This window comes from Vidua chalybeata, chromosome Z, assembly GCF_026979565.1.
Source record: "Vidua chalybeata isolate OUT-0048 chromosome Z, bVidCha1 merged haplotype, whole genome shotgun sequence".
Classification (NCBI taxonomy): domain Eukaryota; kingdom Metazoa; phylum Chordata; class Aves; order Passeriformes; family Viduidae; genus Vidua; species Vidua chalybeata.
The window spans coordinates 75,591,016-75,611,356 of NC_071570.1; the positions used below are offsets into that span (position 1 = coordinate 75,591,016).

The window sequence follows — 20,341 nt, forward strand, 5'->3', positions numbered from 1 at the left end:
GGTCAGAGGGGTGTGTGGGGTTTGTGGGGTCTGAGGGGTGTGTGGGGTTTGTAGGGTTCGAGGGGTGTGTGGCGTTTGTGGGGTTTGAGGGGTTTGTAGGGTCTGAGGGGTGTGTGGGGTGTGTGGGGTCTGACGGGTGCATGCGGTGTGAAGGATATTTGGGGTGGGAGAGGTTTCAAGGGATGTGGGGGTGTGTGGAGCGTGTGGGCTGTCTGGGGTACGAGGAGGGTGAGAGGTGTGTGGGGTATTTGGGACGAGAAGGGCATTTGGGGCGTTCGGGCTGCTGGGCTGCGGATGTGGAGGGGGCCGGGGGGCAGCAGGTGTGTGCGGCCGTGCGGTGCCGAGGCTGTGAGCGGGCCGTGGGGCCGGCTCTGGGGCTCGCTCTGGGTCTGCCTGTGGGGCCGGCTGTGGGCCTGGCTGTGAGCGGGCTGTGGCTCTGGCTGTGGGGCTCGCTCTGGGGCCGGCTCTGGGTCTGGCTGTGGGCCTGGCTGTGGCTGTGGGCCTGGCTCTGGGTCTGGCCGTGGCTCTGGCTGTGGGGCTCTGGCTCTGGGGCTCGCTCTCTGTCTTGCTGTGGGCCTGGCTCTGGCTCCGGGGCCGGCCGCGGGGCACAGGGCGGGCCCGCGGGGGTGGGCTCGGGGGTGGCGGCTGCGAGGGGCCGCGGCTGCGGAGGGGCAGCGCAGCCCCGCCGAGGCCGAGGGCGGTGCCGGGGGCGGCGCTCGCTGTCCCGGTGCTGCCGAGCGTCCCGGTGCGGCTCGGCGCCGCCGGGAGCGCCAGGAGCGGCGGCTCCGTCCCGTCCGCCCGCGGCGCAGCGCAGCGGAGAACGCGGCGCGGGGAAGCGGCGCCGCCGCCTCGCCGCTGACAGCGCGGTAAAGTATTTAAACTAATTCTGAAAGCCTTCATCTAGCGCTCGTGGCGTTCGCGTGCTGCTGTGGGTGCTTCCCTCCGCCGAGAAGTTTGCGGTCCCCGCTTTTTCCCGGCTCCGCTTCACGGAGCCCTTTAGAGCCGTCGGCTGCGGTGGGAACTTTGGGGTGGTGGTGGCGGAGCGGTCCTGGCAGCGCTGGAATGGTAATGTTTGTAAATCAAAAGTAACTTGTACGTGGTAGGTAAATTGAAACTAGCAAAACAAGTTTTTGCTACCCTGACTGAATTTGCCAGGTTTAATGTGTATACGAAGAATCATAAAAATACCGAGGTGCTCGTGCTCTTTCAGTGTGAAAGCACGTCTTTTTTCCGAGATGGGAATCAATGGCAATTTCACAGGAATGATTGTAGACTCTCTGAACACAACTGTGAGAGCTTGTTTAACTGTGAGGGTGCTGAGGCTCGGAGGTCAGGAGATCTGTCTCTCACATTAAACAGGTGAGGAATACTTTGCAAGAATTCCTTCATTCCTATCACGCATTCATGACACTGTTGCCTGCGTTTATTTGTTATAACGTCGATGGGCTCTTTCCCCCTCAGTGCTGTGATTAGACTATTACATTCACAACCAGCTTTTCATACTATGAGGTGCCTGGGGCTATTTTGTCTCAGAGTACTTTCCAGGACAACATTACTGTTTGAAAACAAAGCTAAGCACTTTCTAATCAGCGCAGTACAGGAATATTATTTGCACAAGAATAAGAGGAATTTGTGGGTGATTTGACAGACCAGCCCATGATTCAGTGTCACACACTGAGTTCGTTCCTCAAACTGCTTTAAAGCTTGAAGCTGCTTTCAAAAGTTTACCTTCACAGGTGAGAGGCACCTGTGTCAGTGCCGATAGCCTGGGAACTCATGGAGTGCTTCTGACATAGCAGTTAGTTACATTTAGGAATGTTGTGGAGCCTCAGTCTGTTCAGCACCGATCTGCGATGAATTATCCAATAAATCACTCTTTTAGGGAATCTGCTTGGCCGGTGGTCTTTCAGTTCAAGAAAGCCAGGTGTGGGGTTTTTGGAGCAGGCTGTAGCCAGACCAGGTGTGATATGATTAGCAGATGAAGCTGTGGCTGTCATCCAGCACTCGGGAGTGTGTTCTGCATGATGTTGTTCCAGTTGTGAACCTGTAACACTGTCTTTTGATTGCACAGTGTCTGATTCTGAAGCATTTCTGTGCTTCTCTGCTGCTTCTCATGAATCTTCTCCTCACTTTTCTCTGCACAGAAACATCTCAGGCTTTCTCCAGGCAAGTTCATACCTGCCAGCTCCATGTACTCCTAACTTTCCAACTTCAACTATTGTCTTAGGTCAGCCTTCCACCCCCTCAGACCAGCAGTCCTGCTGAAGTTGGCGAAAAAAGCGAATTTCAGCAACGGGAGGGGTTAGATGAGATGTCACAGAAGCAGCCTCACCTTCAGCCCTGACCTGCTGCTCCACTTCAGGTAGCATTATTCTCCTTCCATGCCTGTTTAATATTTAATGTTCTTTTGGCCACAAAAGGCATTTCTGCAGATGAAAATGCTTATAAAAGCTATATGCTCTCACTTGAGTAAAGTGAGCAGTTAAGTATTAGAGGAGCTTTAGATACATACAAAAGAAATGTAAAATCACCAACAACTTCCAGGTAGGTCAAAGCCAGGGGAGAACACAATCAGAATTCCAGCATGTGTGTTTTCTACCAGGTATTTCTTTGCAGTTTCCTTCTGGAAACCTAAATGCGCAAATTGATTGGATACATTTATAAAAGACTTTTCAATAATCTTGAATACATTACTTGTCAAAAGTACACACAAAAATCATAATAATGATTTACACTTCAATGCAAGCTGAGATAGACAGTACTGAGTCCTGTACTGTTAGTATAATGGAGTGAATCCCTAAATTAATTTCAATGCAATTACCATTTAAAAATGTTTCATCAAGATAGAGGGGTGAGAAAAACAAGCCACCAATCAAAGTCAGATTTCCTCCCCAGATTTACAGGGAGTAAATCTGACTCTCATTTTTTTCTGCTTCTTGGACTTTTGGAACAAAGTATATTGAGATAATCCTTCAATTTTGGTATTCACAGTAAAGCAGAATGAAATTACTGCTTTTCAGTTAATCACCAGAACATTACTAGTGTTTTCAGTGATGAGTAAAAATGATTACTTAATTTCCTTTACAGGTAAACCATGTAAACATTTCTATTTCTCTAGAAATACATTGTAAATACATGAATGTAATCATTTAATGCATATCTAATCTTGTATTGAAATAATATTGCTCTGCCAATTATTAAAGAATGTTTTTTTTTTCCTTCTAAAGGTTTTCCCTACACACAGGTAAGCAACCACATACAAGACATAGAAGTTTTAGCTGCATGTCTGCAGGTATACATTCCTATATGAATGTATATTGTAATTTATGCCACAGTAAGCTCTTAATTTTTTGTGTGAAACCTCCTGATTCTCTTTGATGCTGTCAAATGTTTCTTTTGTTGTAGAGCTGATACTGTCTGCTCAGGCAGAGGACCGTGTGAAGGACAGTCAAAAACTAAGAAGGTGACAGTCACGCTTTAATCTTGTATAAACACTATAATTATATTGAAGGGGTTTTTTTAAGTTTTTAACACATCTGTTGTAAGTCTAAAGGGCGGGAAAACCTTTCTTCTTTTCTTCCCTTCATATTTTTTCCACAAAATACGCGGGCGTCTACGGGAGCAATTAGCACAGTTAAGCCCTCTTTTGTTACTTTTCCCCCGTTTCCTTCTCCTTCTCCGGGGGACCCGCGTGTTTCCTGGGGCAGAGCAGGGCGATGGAGGCCGCGGACGTGCCGCCCGAGGGCTACTCGCTGATCAAGGCCGTGTACCAGCGGCGGCTGCGCCTCGCGCGGCTGCTGATCGACGGCGGGGCCTACGTCAACGAGAGCAACAGCCGCGGCGAGACCCCGCTCATGGTGGCCTGCATGACCCGGCACGCCGACCTGCAGAGCGCCAGCAAGGCCAGGATGGTCAAGTACCTGCTGGACAGCAAGGCCGACCCCAACATCCAGGACAAGTCCGGGAAGACGGCCCTGATGCACGCCTGCCTGGAGAAGGCAGGCCCCGAGGTGGTGTCCCTGCTGCTGATGAGCGGGGCCGACCCCAGCCTGCCAGACCACTCCAACCGCTCTGCGCTGGTGTACGCCATCAACGCTGCCGACAGAGACACCCTGGAGCTGCTGCTGAAGGCCTGCAAGGCACGGGGGAAAGAAGTGATCATCATCACCACGGACAAGTCCGCGTCGGGGAGGCAGAAAACTAAGCAGTACCTGAACGTGCCTCCTCCAGACCTCGAGGAATGCACCTCCCCAGCTGATTGCACCTCCCCGTCAGAAATAGAACCAAACGAGGGCCCGGAAGACCCTTTCAGCTTTAAAGAGCTGTATGGTGGGCAACAGGGGGACAACTCGTCTGAAAGAGTGCCTCTAATGACCAAATCCAGCTCCACACCAGCGCGGTTCAAGCTGACACGGGTGCTGCAGTGTGACCCGTGGCTGAAGTGCTGTCCAGCAGTGTTTCAGCAGAGGAAAATTGCTTCTCCACAAGAACTTCAGTGTAGCAGTCCCATGGAAGAGCTCTCCTGTACAGTCAGTGGCCTTGACTTGTGCAAGAGTGTCACCACCAGTCACAAAAGCAGAGACAGGAAGGACACCGCTCAGGTACTGAAAACCTCTGATCAAACCATGTCAAGGAAAGCATTGCGTGATGCAGTAAACTATCAGACTCCTTTTGTTGAAGAGAAACACAACCCCAGTGAGATTCCCATGGGCATGGATGCCAGTCTGGGACAAATCAGCTTACTTTCAGACCTTGACAGCATTATCAAGAAAGGAAGTGGAGAAGCAAATTACAACATCTCCAGTTCTCACTCAACTAACAGTCTAGTTCCTGCTGCTGATACCAAATGTAGTAAGTCACCAAAAGGAAATAAAGAGATTCTTCCTACATACCAGACTTTGTTGCCAAGTCCGAGAAGAGTTCTGGAGATGTCTCCTGTTTCTCCAAGAGGCAGAAATCAGGCTCTAGAGGAAGAGGCCTCAGGAGCCTCAGTGCTGGATCAGACGAGGCCAGGCTTCCTGCCTCCGCTGAATGTGAGCCCCCACCCCCCAGTTCCAGAGCTCACTTTCATAAACACAGTTTCTGGAATGATTTCTTACGGACAAACTCACTTAGTACGACCAGGATCTGCCTTCCCTAAGGGGACCAAAGAGACAAATCTGCTGCGGAGGAGGCCGTACGAGCAGATCACAGTGTGAGCAGATTCAGCAGTTACTGAATCTTTAACAGGAGAGCAAAGGGGATCTTTACTATATGTAAATATTCACTGCAGTCCTTGACTGTAATGGCATGTATCACAAAATAGAGCAGGTCTGTGATGTAAAGTAATGATGCCTCAGGATGAGTGGGATAGCTCAGAAACTAAATGAAAAGACATCTAATGAGGCTGTCTTCTGCAAACTAAGGAGTGTTTACTTTGCTAGTTTTGTAAAGTTTCCAACTTGCCTGTGGCAGACAACCCACAGCAGTCCTCAGGCATTGTAGGTTGTAAATACCACCCCTCCAAGCTTTCCCCAAACACACACCCTTCCAGTGCCCAGGGAGGTGGTGCCCGTGGAATTTGGGACCCCGAAGCGTTTGACTGCGACGCTGGACACCAGACTGTGCGTGTGTCCAGGCTGTATATACACAGAAACCCCAGGGACATCAGCGTGCAGCAGGCGCACAGCGGCAGCGTCTCCTGGCCTCAGCAGCCCCGCTGCGAGCGAGCAGACACCCATGTCACAGCTGGTGGCACTGGTGTCGCAGCTGGTGGCACTGGTGTCGCAGCTGGTGGCATTGGTGTCGCAGCTGGTGGCATTGGTGTCGCAGCTGGTGGCACTGGTGTCGCAGCTGGTGGCATTGGTGTCGCAGCTGGTGGCATTGGTGTCGCAGCTGGTGGCATTGGTGTCACAGCTGGTGGCACTGGTGTCGCAGCTGGTGGCACTGGTGTCGCAGCTGGTGGCATTGGTGTCGCAGCTGGTGGCACTGGTGTCGCAGCTGGTGGCACCGGTGTCGCAGGGCCGTGCTGCCCGCGGAACCCCGGCTGCGGGCCAGCAGCGTGGGCCGCACGCCCGGCTGGCCCCGGAGCCCTGCTGGGGCCAGGGCAGCGCTGCCGGGAGCCAGCAGGGCGAGTGACCCGCCCGGGGCGTGCCGCTGGCCAGCCCCGCTCAGGCTGTCCCCGGGCGCCGCGGGCTGCTCCAGCGGCCGCCTCCCGAATCCGCTGCCCGGGGGAAGGTGAGACTGCGGGAGGCAGAGCCCGCACCTCAGACAGGCTCTGTAGCCTGCCGCGGTTCTGGAGCCCCCCAAAAAGAGACGCGCACGGCAGGCTGGAGCCATCTGCCCCAGTCACTGCCCTCCTCGCCGGGACGCTGGGGCACACACACACATTTAGGAGCAGGGAAGAGCTCTGTCCTCCCGCTCACACAGACACAAAAAAGATACCCCAGGGAAGGTGAGGCCCTGGCACAGTTTCCCCGGAGAAGCTGTGGCTGCCCCATCCCTGGGAGTGCTCCAGGCCAGGCTGGACAGAGCTGGGAGCAGCCTGGGATAGTGCAAGGTGTCTCTGCCGTGGCAGGCACCTTGGAATGGCATAGGCTTTTATTTCAGGAGGTTTCCAACCCAAACCACTCTGTGATCCAGTGAGCCCAATTGTGAAGCTCACCTGGGAGATGGAAACCCACATTTTGCCTGATTTGAAACAGAGGACTGAATTTCACACAAGTGGAAAGCAGTCCTCTGCAGCCTCCAAGCTACTGTGTATTTTTAAGTATCTCTGTGTAAAACTCTTTCTTTCCTGTAGTGTCTTGTGATTCCAAGTATCTCCCTTGCCTTTGTGTGCATCCCATAGATGTTGGATTTTTGGTATTGCACTTGGCATTTAGATCTCATCTTGTAAATTTTGAGAAAAAGTGAATGTGTTCTGTTTTGTTGTAATTTACAGAAATTAGTTGTATCGAAATTGTGTGTGTGTAATGTGAATTTCAGTATACTGAAATTAGGTATTCTTTTCCTGAAAATACTCAGTGGGTATGTTACAGCTTCAGTCAAAGTTCACCAAATCTGACATTGCCTAAAAAAAAAGCCTGTAATGTTATTTATCTTTGCACTTAGCAGGAGACAATTTAACGGGGATCTTAAACATAAACCAATTTAAACAGGATTGGAGATATAAAACAATTTGAAGGGGATCACAAACATACCAATATTTAATGGGGATTATCACCATAAAACAATTTAATGGGGATTCTATACATTAAACCATTTAAAGGGGATTATAAACATATACTCTCTGTAAATAGCTTTTTGGGAGTATTTGTTTCCATTCAGGTTCTGCCTTTTCCTTCAGGAGATTTTCCTGGATCAAGCCCTGTGTACAACAGGTACAAAAAAGGGATTATGTGGACATACTTTTATGATACAGAAGTTATGTGGAACAACATATGTCAGTATTAACTGAGTACAAATTAAGTCCCTACACAGAATACACTTTCCAAATGTTTTTACTATAATACAAAAGGAAATGGCAAGTTCTCATCTGTTCATCTCATAGTGAAGTTAAAGATTTTAAGGGGAAATTAGATCTTCAAAAAATAAAAATACTTAGAAGAAATTGACTATCACCAGGTGTTCTAAGTGGTGTCTTTGCTGAGGGTATAAAGCCCAATTTATGCTGTGTTGATTTTAAAATTAATTATGTATATGGGACTATGGCTCCCTTAAATGAAACCATAATTTTTCTACTAAATGCTCAGGCAATGGAGGGCAGTGGGAAGTGTCTGGAAAGGAAAGTTTTTGGTAGTGTTACCAGTATTTTGTGATTAATTGTGATGCAAAGTAGTGCAAAGTGTTAATATTATTGTTTGTGTTACTGTTACAAGTGACCTTCAAAGGAAAAAAGCTTTGTTCTGTTGCTGTTGTTATGCTGAATAAATAAAAGGGTTTTTTTTCCCCTCTCAGAGGGAACATGGAAATAAGCACATGCTTTTATTCACTACTCGGGAAATGATGAGTCATTGCAAAAGGTACTCACTCAGAAGTGTTTCTCAGGCTGCCTCTGTACAAGAAAATGGGAACAGTTACTTCGATTTAATCCAACACAGCTAAATTTGCCCAGAGCACGGTGCGAGAGAGGCTCTCTCCACCTGCCGGACGCTCCCCGCGGCTCCACTGGTGGAGCAGAGATGCACTTGTGTTATCTTTGAAGCCTTAATCCATGACATTTCACAGCCGCCCCGATGTTCTTTCCAGCAGAGCACGGTCAGCCCGACCCGAGAGCCTGATGTTAAATCCTGCGTTAAAAACAAGCCCTTTCGGTGGCCTTGGTGGCTCCCAGCAGCTGTGGCCCCGCCGCTGACAGTGGCCCCCGAGGTGACACGGTGACACCGGGCTGGGCGGGAGCCGCACGCCCCCAGGGCACGAAGGATTTCAAACCTACCTGGGAAAGGTGGAAAACAATTCGGGTTTTTCCCCTTCTCGTCTTCCTTTTCTCTGCAGAACGCCGTGAAACCACACAATGAAAGTAACTTCAAAACAAATAGTGGCGGCCTCACAGGAAGCAGCGATTATGTGAGAACTCCCCATTATTTCGGTTTAAGAGATTTAAGGACAGCAAGTCGCTACACAGAAATGTCGTAAAGTAGCAGCTTTCAAGGTCGTGTTTAAGGTGGAATGTTCAAAATACAGGCTTCAAAATACCTTTCCCTGCACATTTAATTTGGTTTTGCTTTTAAGGAGTAATTGCTTTGTTTTGATCTTTGTCTTTTACAATTACACAGCACTTCCAAAAGAATATTGCCATAATTTGATGCAGCTCAACAAGAAAAACAGTAAACTAAGCAGGCACTAAATTTCCTTTTTTCTCCTCATCAATCCCATGTAAGACCTTTATCTCTCTGCATGCCATATACAGCAGAAGTAATCACTTCCCCAACTATAGCAAGGGATTTGTAAATATTATTACAATTTCACTGTAAATTACTGCTGGCACTGCACAAACTTCAAGGAAATCAGGTTTCGTAACTAAACACCCTCAGAAAGCTCATGGGAGGGGGTTTCAGAGTCAAAGGGATAAAGTTCCAATTGTCATCACTAAATATTCCCATAGAACACCAGCTGTCAATGCTCTTAGAAAGGCAGTGGGTGTTTTACTCCTGAACACAAGTTGACCTTTTTTGTAAAAAAGCCCCCCAACCATACATATACACACACACACACACAGAGATATATGTGTATGTATAAATATGCAAAATTCCTGTTTCTCAGCAGCGCCTGTTACCTGAGCCAGGCACTTCCTGGACTCATGACGCAGGCAGCTGCAAAGCTCGTGTTAATCCAGGGGTTTTGTCCCAAAAATTATGTCCAGCTATTTAAAAATGATGCTGGGATCTTATGCTGAGCACCAGAGATATTTTCTAGCAATGTACACGGGGCTATTTATTCCCAAGTTCCTGACACCCAGACACAGAGGCATGCTGAGGAACTGCAGTAAATTCCTGTATTTTTTCCCCAAAAGCATCAGCAATTTTTAACACTTCCATGCAAGTTTCACAGACAGAGTGAATTACAGCCTGCCTTCTCTCAAAAACGTGTTGATTTTAAAATATAAACCTGACCTGTATATTTTAAAACCACATTCATGTCTCACTGCCAGGCCCACAGCAACACATTTTATTTTAGGAGAGCATTTGAATAAACACAGAGAAACAAAATCAAATTAATTTATTTATGTGCAAGTCAGACTAGACTGACATAAACAACTTCACAGGGGACTAGCAAAGATACACAGGTAAAATTACTTACAGAAATTCATATATACAGAATAACCCATAGAGAATAATCAAATTCACCGCACAGTCATTTCCTGGTAATCCAGATGATGTCTTCTTTAATTTTATCTGATTATCTGTTACTGACATCCACAGATATTGCTCAGATATACTTCTTCCTTAAAAATACTGCTGGCAATTGCTGACGTTTTTTACTTAATAGTTTAACGAGTTTTAATAAATCCCAGTACTTCGGGTGGGAACTGGTCAGTGGGAAGATTTCTAAACAGCAGAAAAATGTGTCCCTGTGGTCCCAAAGAGTGTGTGGTCCCACTGAGAGATTAAATCATACAAATGAATGCAACTGCCAGCAACAAACCACAAGTGAAAAATTAATAGCTTCTCCAAACTCACTGCAGAAATCACATAGCCAAGCCTGACCCTTGAGTGGTTACTGCCACTCACTTTGTGAGTGATTAAATTAAATCAAGTACTCTGTTTAGCTATCCCAAATATAATCCAGTAGTTTTCTTCCTTATGTGGAAAAATGTGCTCCTAATTTTAGCCAAGCACACCTTAGTAGATGCCCAAAACAAAAAAAGCTCTACCCCTCAATAACAAAAAACAGCTATTACATAAATCTCTTGAAGGAGTTGTAGGTAACAAAATGGAGTCTTGAATTTTAATGTGAAATCAGCATAATTCAAGATTTAGGATTAAGAAATGTAACTAACTTTTCTGTCACAGCTGTACCAATGCCATGGTGGAACCAAAAATAACTGTAATTTACTTTAGTACTAACAGCCTGTAAAATGTTGTGTACAGTATCTGTTAGGTTAACAGATGAGTTAATTCCCACAGGGACCAAGTGAGAGGAACGGGAAAAGGAGGACAAGAAGCTGATAAAGTAATGCTTCTCAGGGCATTAGCTTTTATTCAGAAGCTAAAGTGTCCTCTGTGATTGTGGAAGAAACCTTTGGTTTTTCTGGTATAATTTCTGGTGTTTGGCAGAAGCCAATCCCGCAGGGCCGGTGTCTCAGTCTGTGAATTTTGGGGAACTGCAGCAGCAAAAGAGGAATAAATGGTTTCAACGAACCAGGTCAGGCTCTTCCTGCAGGTGGTTAGCAGGGATTTAGCTTCTATCTCAGGAAAACTCCCACTGTGGAGAATTCTGAGAGCTGCAGGGCTGCACCCACCGGGCCCGAGGGAGCCATGGGGGAACGGCCCTGCGGGTCTGGGACAGCCCAGGGTGGGGACAGCCAGGTGTGGGGACAGCCAGGTGTGGGGACAGCCAGGTGTGGGGACAGCCCTGCTGGGGACAGGCCTGCTGAGGACAACACTGTCACTGTGGCCACACTGAGCCCAGCTCGTGGCACCAGCCAGGGCTGCTCACCGGCCACGGCACGGCTCCGGCACTGCCTGGACACACTGACCACGGGCAGAGTGACCACGGGCAGGGTGACCACGGACACAGTGACCAGGGACACGGTGACCACGGGCAGGGTGACCACGGGCAGGGTGACCACGGGCAGAGCAGCTGGCAGTGCCAGCGCAGTCCAAGCAGCCACTGTCCCCTCCTGGAGAGTGGCACCACGGGTCCCACGCTGCGAGCAGGGGACAATGAGGAAGGCACTACATTTCTGTTTGAGAGGCCTCTCTACACAGTGCCAAACAAAACCTCCTGCAGTAACCACAGGCGTGCTCAACACGGTCCTTCTGGCAAGGAAAGTGCATTTCTTTGAGTAACAAAATCCTCACATTTGAAGGGGTTTACAATGAAAAGCACTATAGGGTCAGGCATTGCCTGCTCTGCATTTACCGTTCTATCCCAATGGCTTTTTTGAATTCAGAATTTTGTGGCTCAAAAATGTCATAATAAACCCTACTTTTATCAAAATTTTCTCGGATGAGAAGCAAGTCTTCTACGGAATACACATCTTCTTTTCCTGTCCAAACAGTGAGGCTGTATCTATGTCCAGAAAAAGGGAGAAAACAAACAAAACAGAGAAAAAGAGTATGTTAATATGAAGCATGTAAAGCAGAAAGACATTGCACTAAGACACTCCTAAAAATACTCAGGATTATAGCATCCTAACCTTACAAATCTAATTAAATACAAACAACTGCACCCCCAGACCAATTTATCTGGGATTGTTCTGCCAAACCTCAGAGGGAGTTAAATAAAAAAACCTCAGGTAAACGTCCAGCAAAGAAATTTACCAGACTGAGCATTTAAGGTTTGATAAATGAATCATTTGTCACAAAATGAGCCTCAAGACAGGAAATATGATGCAATCCCAGATGCAAGTGATTGTTGAACTCTGTGCTTTGTCACATCAGTCATGTGTAGAGATGCTACCTAACCCAATTCTCATTAATTGCACAGAACTTCTCAAAAAACACTGAAATTCCCTGAAGCATTATTCAGTTAAAGCATTACTTCCACATCCTCCACATGACATACACTTAGTTGTTCCCCTTTGTTTAATAAAACTCTATTAATTTTAAAAATGGATAAATGAGAATTCAGTTATATGTGAGCAAAACTGGCTCAAGAATTTCTATCTTCTAATCATGCCACTGAAAAACGTCCCTGAGTTTTATGAGGAGATAAAATAGAAAATTCTAATATTTCAGTGTGAATAATGTTTGTAACCAGTGATATTTGAGACTGGCACAATTCATAAGATACATTCTTAGTGCAGTAATATTTTAAAATCAATTTCCCAGTTTTAACAGCTTAATTCTAATTTCTGTCTTCAGTCTTCACCTTAAAAAAGAATATCAGCACTTTATTTGTCCACCCTGTTGTTTCTGAATAATTAGAAAATTTTCAAGAGACTCTCTTAAGTTTTCTGTCTTGGGCTTTGACCTTTATTGGAACACTTTTATTAAACTCTGGGTAGGCAGAGCAGTTGAAAAAGATGAGTAAATGGCAATATGTGGTAAACTGGTTTTATTCTCATTCTATTACACGTGAAGAATTTTTATAATTAAATGGTTAGGGGTTGGTAAGAACAATTTCTAAAGGAAAATGTAAGTTGCTGTATGAAGAACACTGAACATGTTCCAAGTGGCTCAGCAAAATTAATTAGCTTTGAGGGAAACACCTGACTTCCAATGTTAAAATCATCTTTGACATTTTTCAGGAGACATTGCAACCAAAAATATACATAGTGAATCCAATACGAAGTCTTTCGGTTGGATGAATTCCCAGTTGCAACATCAAACTACTTGGTCTATTTAACTCTATTCATCCAGGAGATGTGTGCAGCAGAACTGGGTTACACACCTACACACCATTTAAAAGTCCTCATAGTAGGTAATGAAAAAGAAGCTTCAGGAATTTAGCTACTTTACAGGAATTAATAGTGACCACTTCTGTCTGAGGACTGAAACGCTTTGAGGCCTGCGGGCAGCGAAGCTCTGAGAGAAGAAGAATTCCCATTTCTCCAGTGCCACTGGGGTGGGCGCGGCACACGCCCCAGCTGTGTGTGACACAAGCACTGGCCAGGCCCGGCGAGGGCCGAGGGGCTGGCACTGGCCTGGCTCTGCTGGCCCTGGAGCTCTGGGACGCCGTGGGAGCAGCACTGACCTGTGGCTCTGCTGGAGCAGCCACTGCAGCTGCGGGATGGAGCCGGGCACCAGCGCAGCCCTGACCGCGAACGTCACCGGCTGGGACAGCGGGTGGCACAGCTGCCACATGTCCTGCACCACGGGCCACTCGTAGCCTGGGGACACACAGGGCACTGAGAGCTCAAAGATTTGGGGACACACAGGGCACTGAGAGCTCAAAGATTTGGGGACACACAGGGCACAGAGAGCTCAGAGAGATTTGGGGACACACAGGGCACACAGAGCTCAGAGAGCCTTGGGGACACACAGGGCACTGAGAGCTCAAAGATTTGGGGACACACAGGGCACAGAGAGCTCAGAGAGATTTGGGGACACACAGGGCACTGAGAGCTCAAAGATTTGGGGACACACAGGGCACAGAGAGCTCAGAGAGATTTGGGGACACACAGGGCACTGAGAGCTCAAAGATTTGGGGACACACAGGGCACAGAGAGCTCAGAGAGATTTGGGGACAGACACAGCACCGAGTCCCATTGGAGACATCAAATCTGCACCTCCAGCATTTCTGAGAGCCTTGCAATTCCACCCTGAAACTGCTGCGTGGCTCTCAGCAACAAATGTCCCAGAATAAAAATGCCATAAATGCAGTATCAACATGGAAAATTAACTTACTATGAAATCCTTTATCTCCCCTACTTTAAATACATGTGTAATTACTTTACATATAGCTACAGAATGTGGCATTTTTAATGTATCTTTGCTCTTTCTCTAAAAAACTCTGCTGCCACTGACTTCAATGTGGCCTAGTTTAACATTGTCAGGGACACTTTAAAAATAAAAACATTCAGAAAAAATTAGGACAAAAAGTTAAATTAATCCACTAGGAATGAAGCTATACGCAAATCAAACACACATGGACAAAACCATTCTGTGCCTAAAAATGCTACAATCAAGAAATCTAAAATACTGAAAATGTCTTTGCTGTGATTTTTATAAGGACTGGAGCTACTGCAAATTATATTTACCTGTTCTTTTTTCCTACAGGCTATGAAAATCCTATAACAGTTAATAACTTTTTCCTCAATTACTCAGATGGAATGTAGTGACTAGAAAGAGTAAAAACACACTAACTATTAAAAAAGTTTTCTGGGGCAAGTGGCAACTTCTAGGTGAAATCACTCAAATGAGCTGGTTTTTTTAAGTTTTATAGTAGAACCTCACTTAGTATTCCCATAAACTGAAATTTAGAATGGAAATAAAATGAAATTTATTTTCACAGGTCACCCAGTACTTCTAATGCATTTTCCAGCAATTTTTTCCTGCACTGAAAATACCTGCTAAAAAGCACTGAACATTTTAATAACACTTCAGTATATCGTGTAACAAAATACTACATCTTGCTAATGAGTAAGTAGCAATGGAAATAGTGTATAATCCTGCCATGGTGGCCCCAGACAATACTGGAGGGGACTCTGCTTGTCATAATGAGAATTTCAAGAGGAAGCCTGTGAAAAAGATCCTATAATAATGAAAACTGGAAAGTTTACTGCAAAAATTCAAGTATCCAAGAGAAATGAAATGTTAGGGATAAGGCTGACCCAGGTTTTGATTTCAGTGATCAAAAAAATCAGAGATAAAGTTTCACGTTTTCAGCTGCTCTGTTTTTCCTCAGGACGCATGCCAGGGTTCCGACCACCAAATCAGTGCTCCCAGGATTCAGGGACAGCCCTCCCTGAAACAGAGGCTAAGGAGTTTGTCCCTCAGAAGTGCCCAGCAGGTGAGAAGGAGTGGAAGCACAAACCAGCTTATTCTAGGAACAAAAAGATGCGATTTTCACCCAGCCGCGCTGATTCTGCACAGCGCTCTGTCCAACACCCCAGCACAGGACAGGGTTCCACAATCATGTAATTCCCAGCCAACAGCACTGGAGACAAAGGAGCCCTGCCCTTACCTTGCCCTCGGTGGCAGCCCGTGGTCCAGCCCAGGGACAGGGTGGCATCGGGGCAGGAGGAGGTGACAGCGCCCAGGAAGGCGCGGGCGTCCAGCGGCGCGCAGCCCCCGCAGGGCCCAGGCAGGATGTCCCCGTTCAGCCACACGGGTCTGTCCAGGGGCTGCCCCACCTGCCCCAGCAGCTCCAGGGAGGGTCCCACGGCGGCCAGGCTGTGCCAGGACACAGGGCAGGGTCAGGGCCGGCAGCGTCACCGCAGCGTCACCGCAGCCTCCGTGCCAGGCCGCTGACTGCCCCTGCAGGAGTAAAACCCCCAGACTCCCACCCCCTGCTCCCAGCAATTCCTGGCCTCACCTCACGACCCCCGGCCTTGTCACCTCTTCATCTCAGGCCTGAGAAGGGTTTTAACAAAGGAAGCCACTGCAGTCTCCAACCCTTGTGTTTCATCAGACCCGAAAGCCACAAATGCTGTAAGTTCAGTCCAAGAGTGAAACCATCTCTCCCCACCTCAGCCACGCTCAAAGTAGCAAAGATTTCATCACTATGTGAGATCCAGACTCAAAGCTACCTTCAGATCCGTGCAAGGTGATGCACCCGTACTAGGAGAATAAAAAGCCCAACGCAGACCAATGTAAGGCAACTAAAAGAGAGAAAAGGCACCCACTTGCACATTTAATGCCTGGTTGTGGTTTGTCCCACAGTTCCTAAGTGTGGCAGCACACAGAAGCCTGCCTGTGCAATGATCATCTGACAGCTAATTATTAAATTGTTAAATATCAGCTGGCATCACTTGAGGAAGCAGTGCAGACACCCCGTGAGCATTTAACAAAATCTATGGTCACATATTCCTACTGTCCTGTCCAGGCAAAAGGAAAGGCACAACTAGCTTTTTCCTGCCTCTAGCCTACCAAAACCTTCGAAGCACTGGGGAAGGAAAGGAGATGGGGAACAGTGAGGAAAAGAAATGAACACCAAGAAAATCTTCTTTCTGTCACAGCACATTAATTAATGCACTGCGTAACATCGAGGAATTTAAAAGGTCAGAGTTTTGGAAGTAGGTTAATTCTAAAGCCAACAACTTAGTCCCCTGAGCTGCTTCTCTTGTTTCCTCTGTAAAGTCACTTTGTGCATTTTGTCTTTTGTGCTGTTGGGAAGGGTGCACAGAGGCAGGAATTCCACTCACTGGAGATGAGCTCAAGCTCTCTAGGAGAAAAGCCAGTGATGGCTGGCGTTAAGGTGTGGGCTGCAGCATTTCTGACACAGCCTGGGGCCAGAACACTTTATATCCTCACGTATGCAAGGGACTGTCGGGGCCAGAGGAATGCCTCCCCGTGTACTGCAAAGTGTCAGGCAATGCAGTGAGAAAAAAGCACAAAGCAAAGTGGCAGCAGGGGAAAAAAAAAATGGAAAAACCAAAGCAAGACAGCAACAACAACAAAAAAAAATCCAACCCCAAAGAAACACAAACCCCAGAGAGCACTATTTTTGTTGCACAGCATTTAGAAAATTCAGACTTACTGCTGACTTCCTGTGAAATGACTTTGGCATTTCTGAAGCGGGACACTGAAGACCTTTTGTAGAATACATTAATTTCAGTAGCCAAAGCCAGCAGGAAATGTAATTATTTGGTCAATCAGGCTGACAGAGCAGAGATATAAAAAGTACATTTTTAAATCACCATTGAAATAATCTCCAAAACTTCAGCAATGGCATATAATTAAATATTATGCAAAGGAACATCAAATTCTGTTATCACTTATTTGACTCTATCTGCACGGCGTGAGGTACTTTTAAATATTTTTATATAAAGATACTTTTATAATGCCATGTACTTTTGAAAGTTTTCTTGAATCACTCCACTTGGCTATAAACTCCTTGTGGAAAAAAAAAAGAAAGGTAGGTAGTTTTAAATTAATTTAAACAATAATTAAAATGGAGGGAAAACTTCACAACAACTCACAAGAAATAAGCCCAAAGAAGTGCCTACTGCTCTTTTCTCCCTTCTCTGCCCAGAAGGACACACACAGATCCTGTGGGCAGGATTTAGCCTGCCCATGTTTTTTGCTTTCATGAACTTTCACATGAAAATTGTGACTGTGGAACACAGAACCACAGGCATAAATCACATTTTACAACTATCTCGTGGGGGGGGGTTTCTGCATTTCTATAGAGTACTTAAGCACTGATGAAGCTCTCTGTAATTTGCTGCCAAAACAGACTGAGCACATGGAAATTCAGACAAAGCAAGAGTCAGGAGCTGAAGGTCTGGAAATCAGCTCATTTCAAACTCTCTCAAAGCAAATCTCATGGGGTGTTCAGGTGTGTTTGCCACTGGAGAAATGAAATAGCTACTGGCTCAAACTGTGAATGAACCTCTGAACATTTACTTAGTAAGGCCAGAGAAAGGAGCCCTCCAGAGAGGCACCAACATTGCACCTTCCCGATGGGAAAGTTCTGCTCAGAGCACCTAATTCACTGAGTAAAAAAAATCATCAGCTGCAGTTCAAAACACTTTTAAAGGTTTTATTCTTGCCACGCTTTGAGAATTATGGGCTATGTTTCCACATGGATTATGCTTCTGAGTGCATCACGCTAAACTGCACGACAAGGAGGAACCTGGTTGACAATCCCCTGCAGAACTGTAACAGGTAAGAATGCAAACAACGCAACAATCTTTCTGCTGAGATACCTCTTAAAATCCAGCTTGATGCCTTTATCGGTGCTGACCACCTGTGCCAGCCACTCCTGCAGGGTGATGTCGCTGTCAGTGTCCGGGGGGTGGGCCAGGATGGGCTCCCCGTCCCCTCCCCGAAGGACAACATCCACCTCCACCATGTGCACATCGCCTGGGGATTGAGAAATCACACCTCAGCTTTCAGTGCTTCAGGGCAACAATCACCCGGCAAGTCTGCCCACACCAGCCCGGAGCAGGAACTGCTGTCTGTGACACAAAAGATGCCATTTTTGGGGGGGTTCCAGTCACTAAACTCTTTGCAAGCCTGCAACCAAGTGAGAGTTGATGTTTGAGGGTGCACTTGGCCAAGCAACCACGTGAGGTTTTTTCCTTCACGGAAATAACACGTGAATCCACTGTTGTTAAATTCCAGGTCTTTTCCTCTGAAAATAGGGCTCCTGAGAGAGGAAAGATGAGCACAGGATTTAATACTGGCAGAGACTGAGCATTCCCCTTGACTCATTGCCAAAACTGACAAGGAAAATGTTAGCTCACACACACGGACAGGCAAAGAGGGGTCTCAGGAGTGCTCAGGCTCTTGAAAACAGCTTTATGTAATGAACCTGGGCAGTGCTGCCAGCTTTGCAGAGAGCCCAGTACACACAGTGAAGACTGAAATACGAAGGAAAGAGATACTGATGGTACTCAAGATAAAGGACATCATATATACATTTACACAAATATGTGTTTGTCAAATATTCACATAAATTTACATACAATTCACTACCGCCCAGGCTGGTGCACCAGGGCCCTTCTGGCTCTGCAGAACTCCCTGACAGGAGAGGACACACGGAGGGGATTTGGGATCTTATCCCAGGGAACAGGGACAGGAGGAGAGGGAACGGCCTCAGGCTGGGCCAGGGCAGGCTCAGGGTGGGGAACAGCAGGAATTTCCCCATGGAAAGGGGTCAGGGATTGGAACTGCCCAGGGAGGGTTGGAGTGCCCGTCCCTGGAGGGATTTAACAGCCGTGGGGATCCTGGAGGAGGGAGGGGAAGAGGAGGAGGAGGAGAAGGGGGAAGAGGAAGGGGCCAGTGCCGCACTCACTTCGCGCGGCCTCCGCCGCCCGGGCCCTGCTGTTGGCGGCGTGGAACCAGCGCACGGCGGCCCCGTCCCTGGCCGCGATGCGCCCGCTGCGCAGCAAGCGATCCACGGGCCACTCGCTCCAGGCTCCTGCGGGGACACGGCGGCGAAACGGCGGGGATCCCTCAGCCCCGGCCCGGCCCGGCCCTGACACCCTCGGCCCGGCCCCATCCCAGCCCTGACACCCCCGGCCCGGCCCTGACAGTCCCAGCCCAGCCCCGACAGCCCCGGCCCCGTCCCAGCCCGGCCCTGACAGCCCTGACGGTCCCAGCCCAGCCCTGACAGCCCCGGCCCGGCCCCGGCTCGGCCCCGGCCCAGCCCCGGCCCAGCCCTGACAGCCCCGGCCCAGCCCCGGCCCCAGCCCTGCCCCGATAGTCCCAGCCCGGCCCCGGCTCGGCCCCGATAGTCCCAGCCCGGCCCCGGCGCTCACCCCGCGCCCCGCTCGCCATGGCCCGGCCCCGGGCCGGGCCCGCCCCGCCGGGGGCTGGCTCCCGCCGCCTTCTCCGCCTTCCTTCCCCGCGGGTATGGAGAATGTGTCAGAAGGATCCCCAGTAGCGGGTGGTCTGTCTCTGTGTCCTTTGAAGCCTCACGGGCAGGAAAGGCCTGAGCCGTGGGACAGGCAGCGGCTGCAGCCCGCGGTCACGGCCGCCCCCGAGCTCCGGACGCTGTGGGACGGGAGGCAGTCACATCGAGAGGACACAGCCCTCAGCTGGGCCACGGCAGGCTCAGGGTGGGCAGCAGCAGGAATTTCCCCATGGAAAGGAGGTCAGGGATTGGAAGTGCCCAGGGAGGGTTGGAGTGCCCGTCCCTGGGGGTGTCCCAGGAATTCCTGGAGGTGGCACTCGGAGCTCTGGGCTGGGGATGGGGCACAGGCTGGACTGGATGGGCTGGGAGGGCTTTTCCAACTTGATTAATTCTGTGGTTCTGCGTGAAATCAGGACGTTGGCGTCCATCCGTGCGTGCCTTGCAGACCTGTGTAAGTGCTCAGGGCCCGCGTGTGCTGCGGCTGACCCCAGCCCTGCAGGTGGGACAGAGCCCAGGTGCTGAACCTGGGCAGGTGCAGAGCCCGGCCGGGGCCGGCCAGCCTGCGTGGCAGCTCGGTCACTGGTGGGAGCTGCCAGCTCTGCCCTGCTGTAAGGAGTGTCAGTAATGGCAGGGAGAGGGCAGGGGGTGAGCTGGAGCAGCCCGGGCAGCTCCAGCTGCTCCAGCCTTGGGGCACACTGAGGAATGAATCCTGTTTTTGGGGCAACATCAG

The 20,341-nt window shown here is 48.5% G+C and overlaps 2 protein-coding genes across 5 annotated transcripts; one reads left to right on the plus strand and one right to left on the minus strand.

The window, feature by feature from the left end:
• The first annotated feature begins 807 nt into the window (after positions 1–807).
• ANKRD34B (ankyrin repeat domain 34B) lies at positions 808–8,786 on the plus strand. Its single transcript, XM_053932806.1, has 5 exons — positions 808–866; positions 2,228–2,362; positions 3,228–3,244; positions 3,406–8,349; positions 8,476–8,786. Exon 4 carries the CDS (start codon positions 3,717–3,719, stop codon positions 5,196–5,198), a length of 1,482 nt encoding a protein of 493 aa, XP_053788781.1. The 5' UTR covers positions 808–866; positions 2,228–2,362; positions 3,228–3,244; positions 3,406–3,716; the 3' UTR covers positions 5,199–8,349; positions 8,476–8,786.
• An 898-nt stretch (positions 8,787–9,684) lies between these two features.
• Positions 9,685–20,136, minus strand: FAM151B (family with sequence similarity 151 member B). 4 transcript variants are annotated; one of them, XM_053932898.1, is made up of 6 exons: positions 19,517–20,136; positions 19,051–19,176; positions 17,960–18,116; positions 15,274–15,482; positions 13,342–13,477; positions 9,685–11,715 (listed from the first exon to the last, which is right to left on the minus strand). In XM_053932898.1, exons 1-6 carry the CDS (start codon positions 19,533–19,535, stop codon positions 11,562–11,564), a joined length of 801 nt encoding a protein of 266 aa, XP_053788873.1. In that variant the 5' UTR covers positions 19,536–20,136; the 3' UTR covers positions 9,685–11,561. The 4 variants fall into 4 exon arrangements, with proteins under 4 accessions (XP_053788873.1, XP_053788875.1, XP_053788876.1 ...); XM_053932900.1 differs by lacking the exon at positions 19,517–20,136 and having other exon boundaries at positions 17,960–18,402; positions 19,051–19,136; XM_053932901.1 differs by lacking the exons at positions 19,051–19,176; positions 19,517–20,136 and adding an exon at positions 18,722–19,032.
• Between the last annotated feature and the right edge of the window lie 205 nt (positions 20,137–20,341).

Bases quoted from the DNA above. Each gene is read 5' to 3' on its own strand.
- ANKRD34B (XM_053932806.1), top strand. From the start codon at position 3,717: ATGGAGGCCGCGGACGTGCCGCCCGAGGGCTACTCGCTGATCAAGGCC.
- FAM151B (XM_053932898.1), bottom strand. The intron at 18,117-19,050 runs GTGAGTGCGGCA...CTCAATCCCCAG, and splicing joins GGCGGCGGAGGCCGCGCGAA to GCGATGTGCACATGGTGGAG. The intron at 15,483-17,959 runs GTATCTCAGCAG...GTCCTGGCACAG, and splicing joins ATCAAGCTGGATTTTAAGAG to CCTGGCCGCCGTGGGACCCT.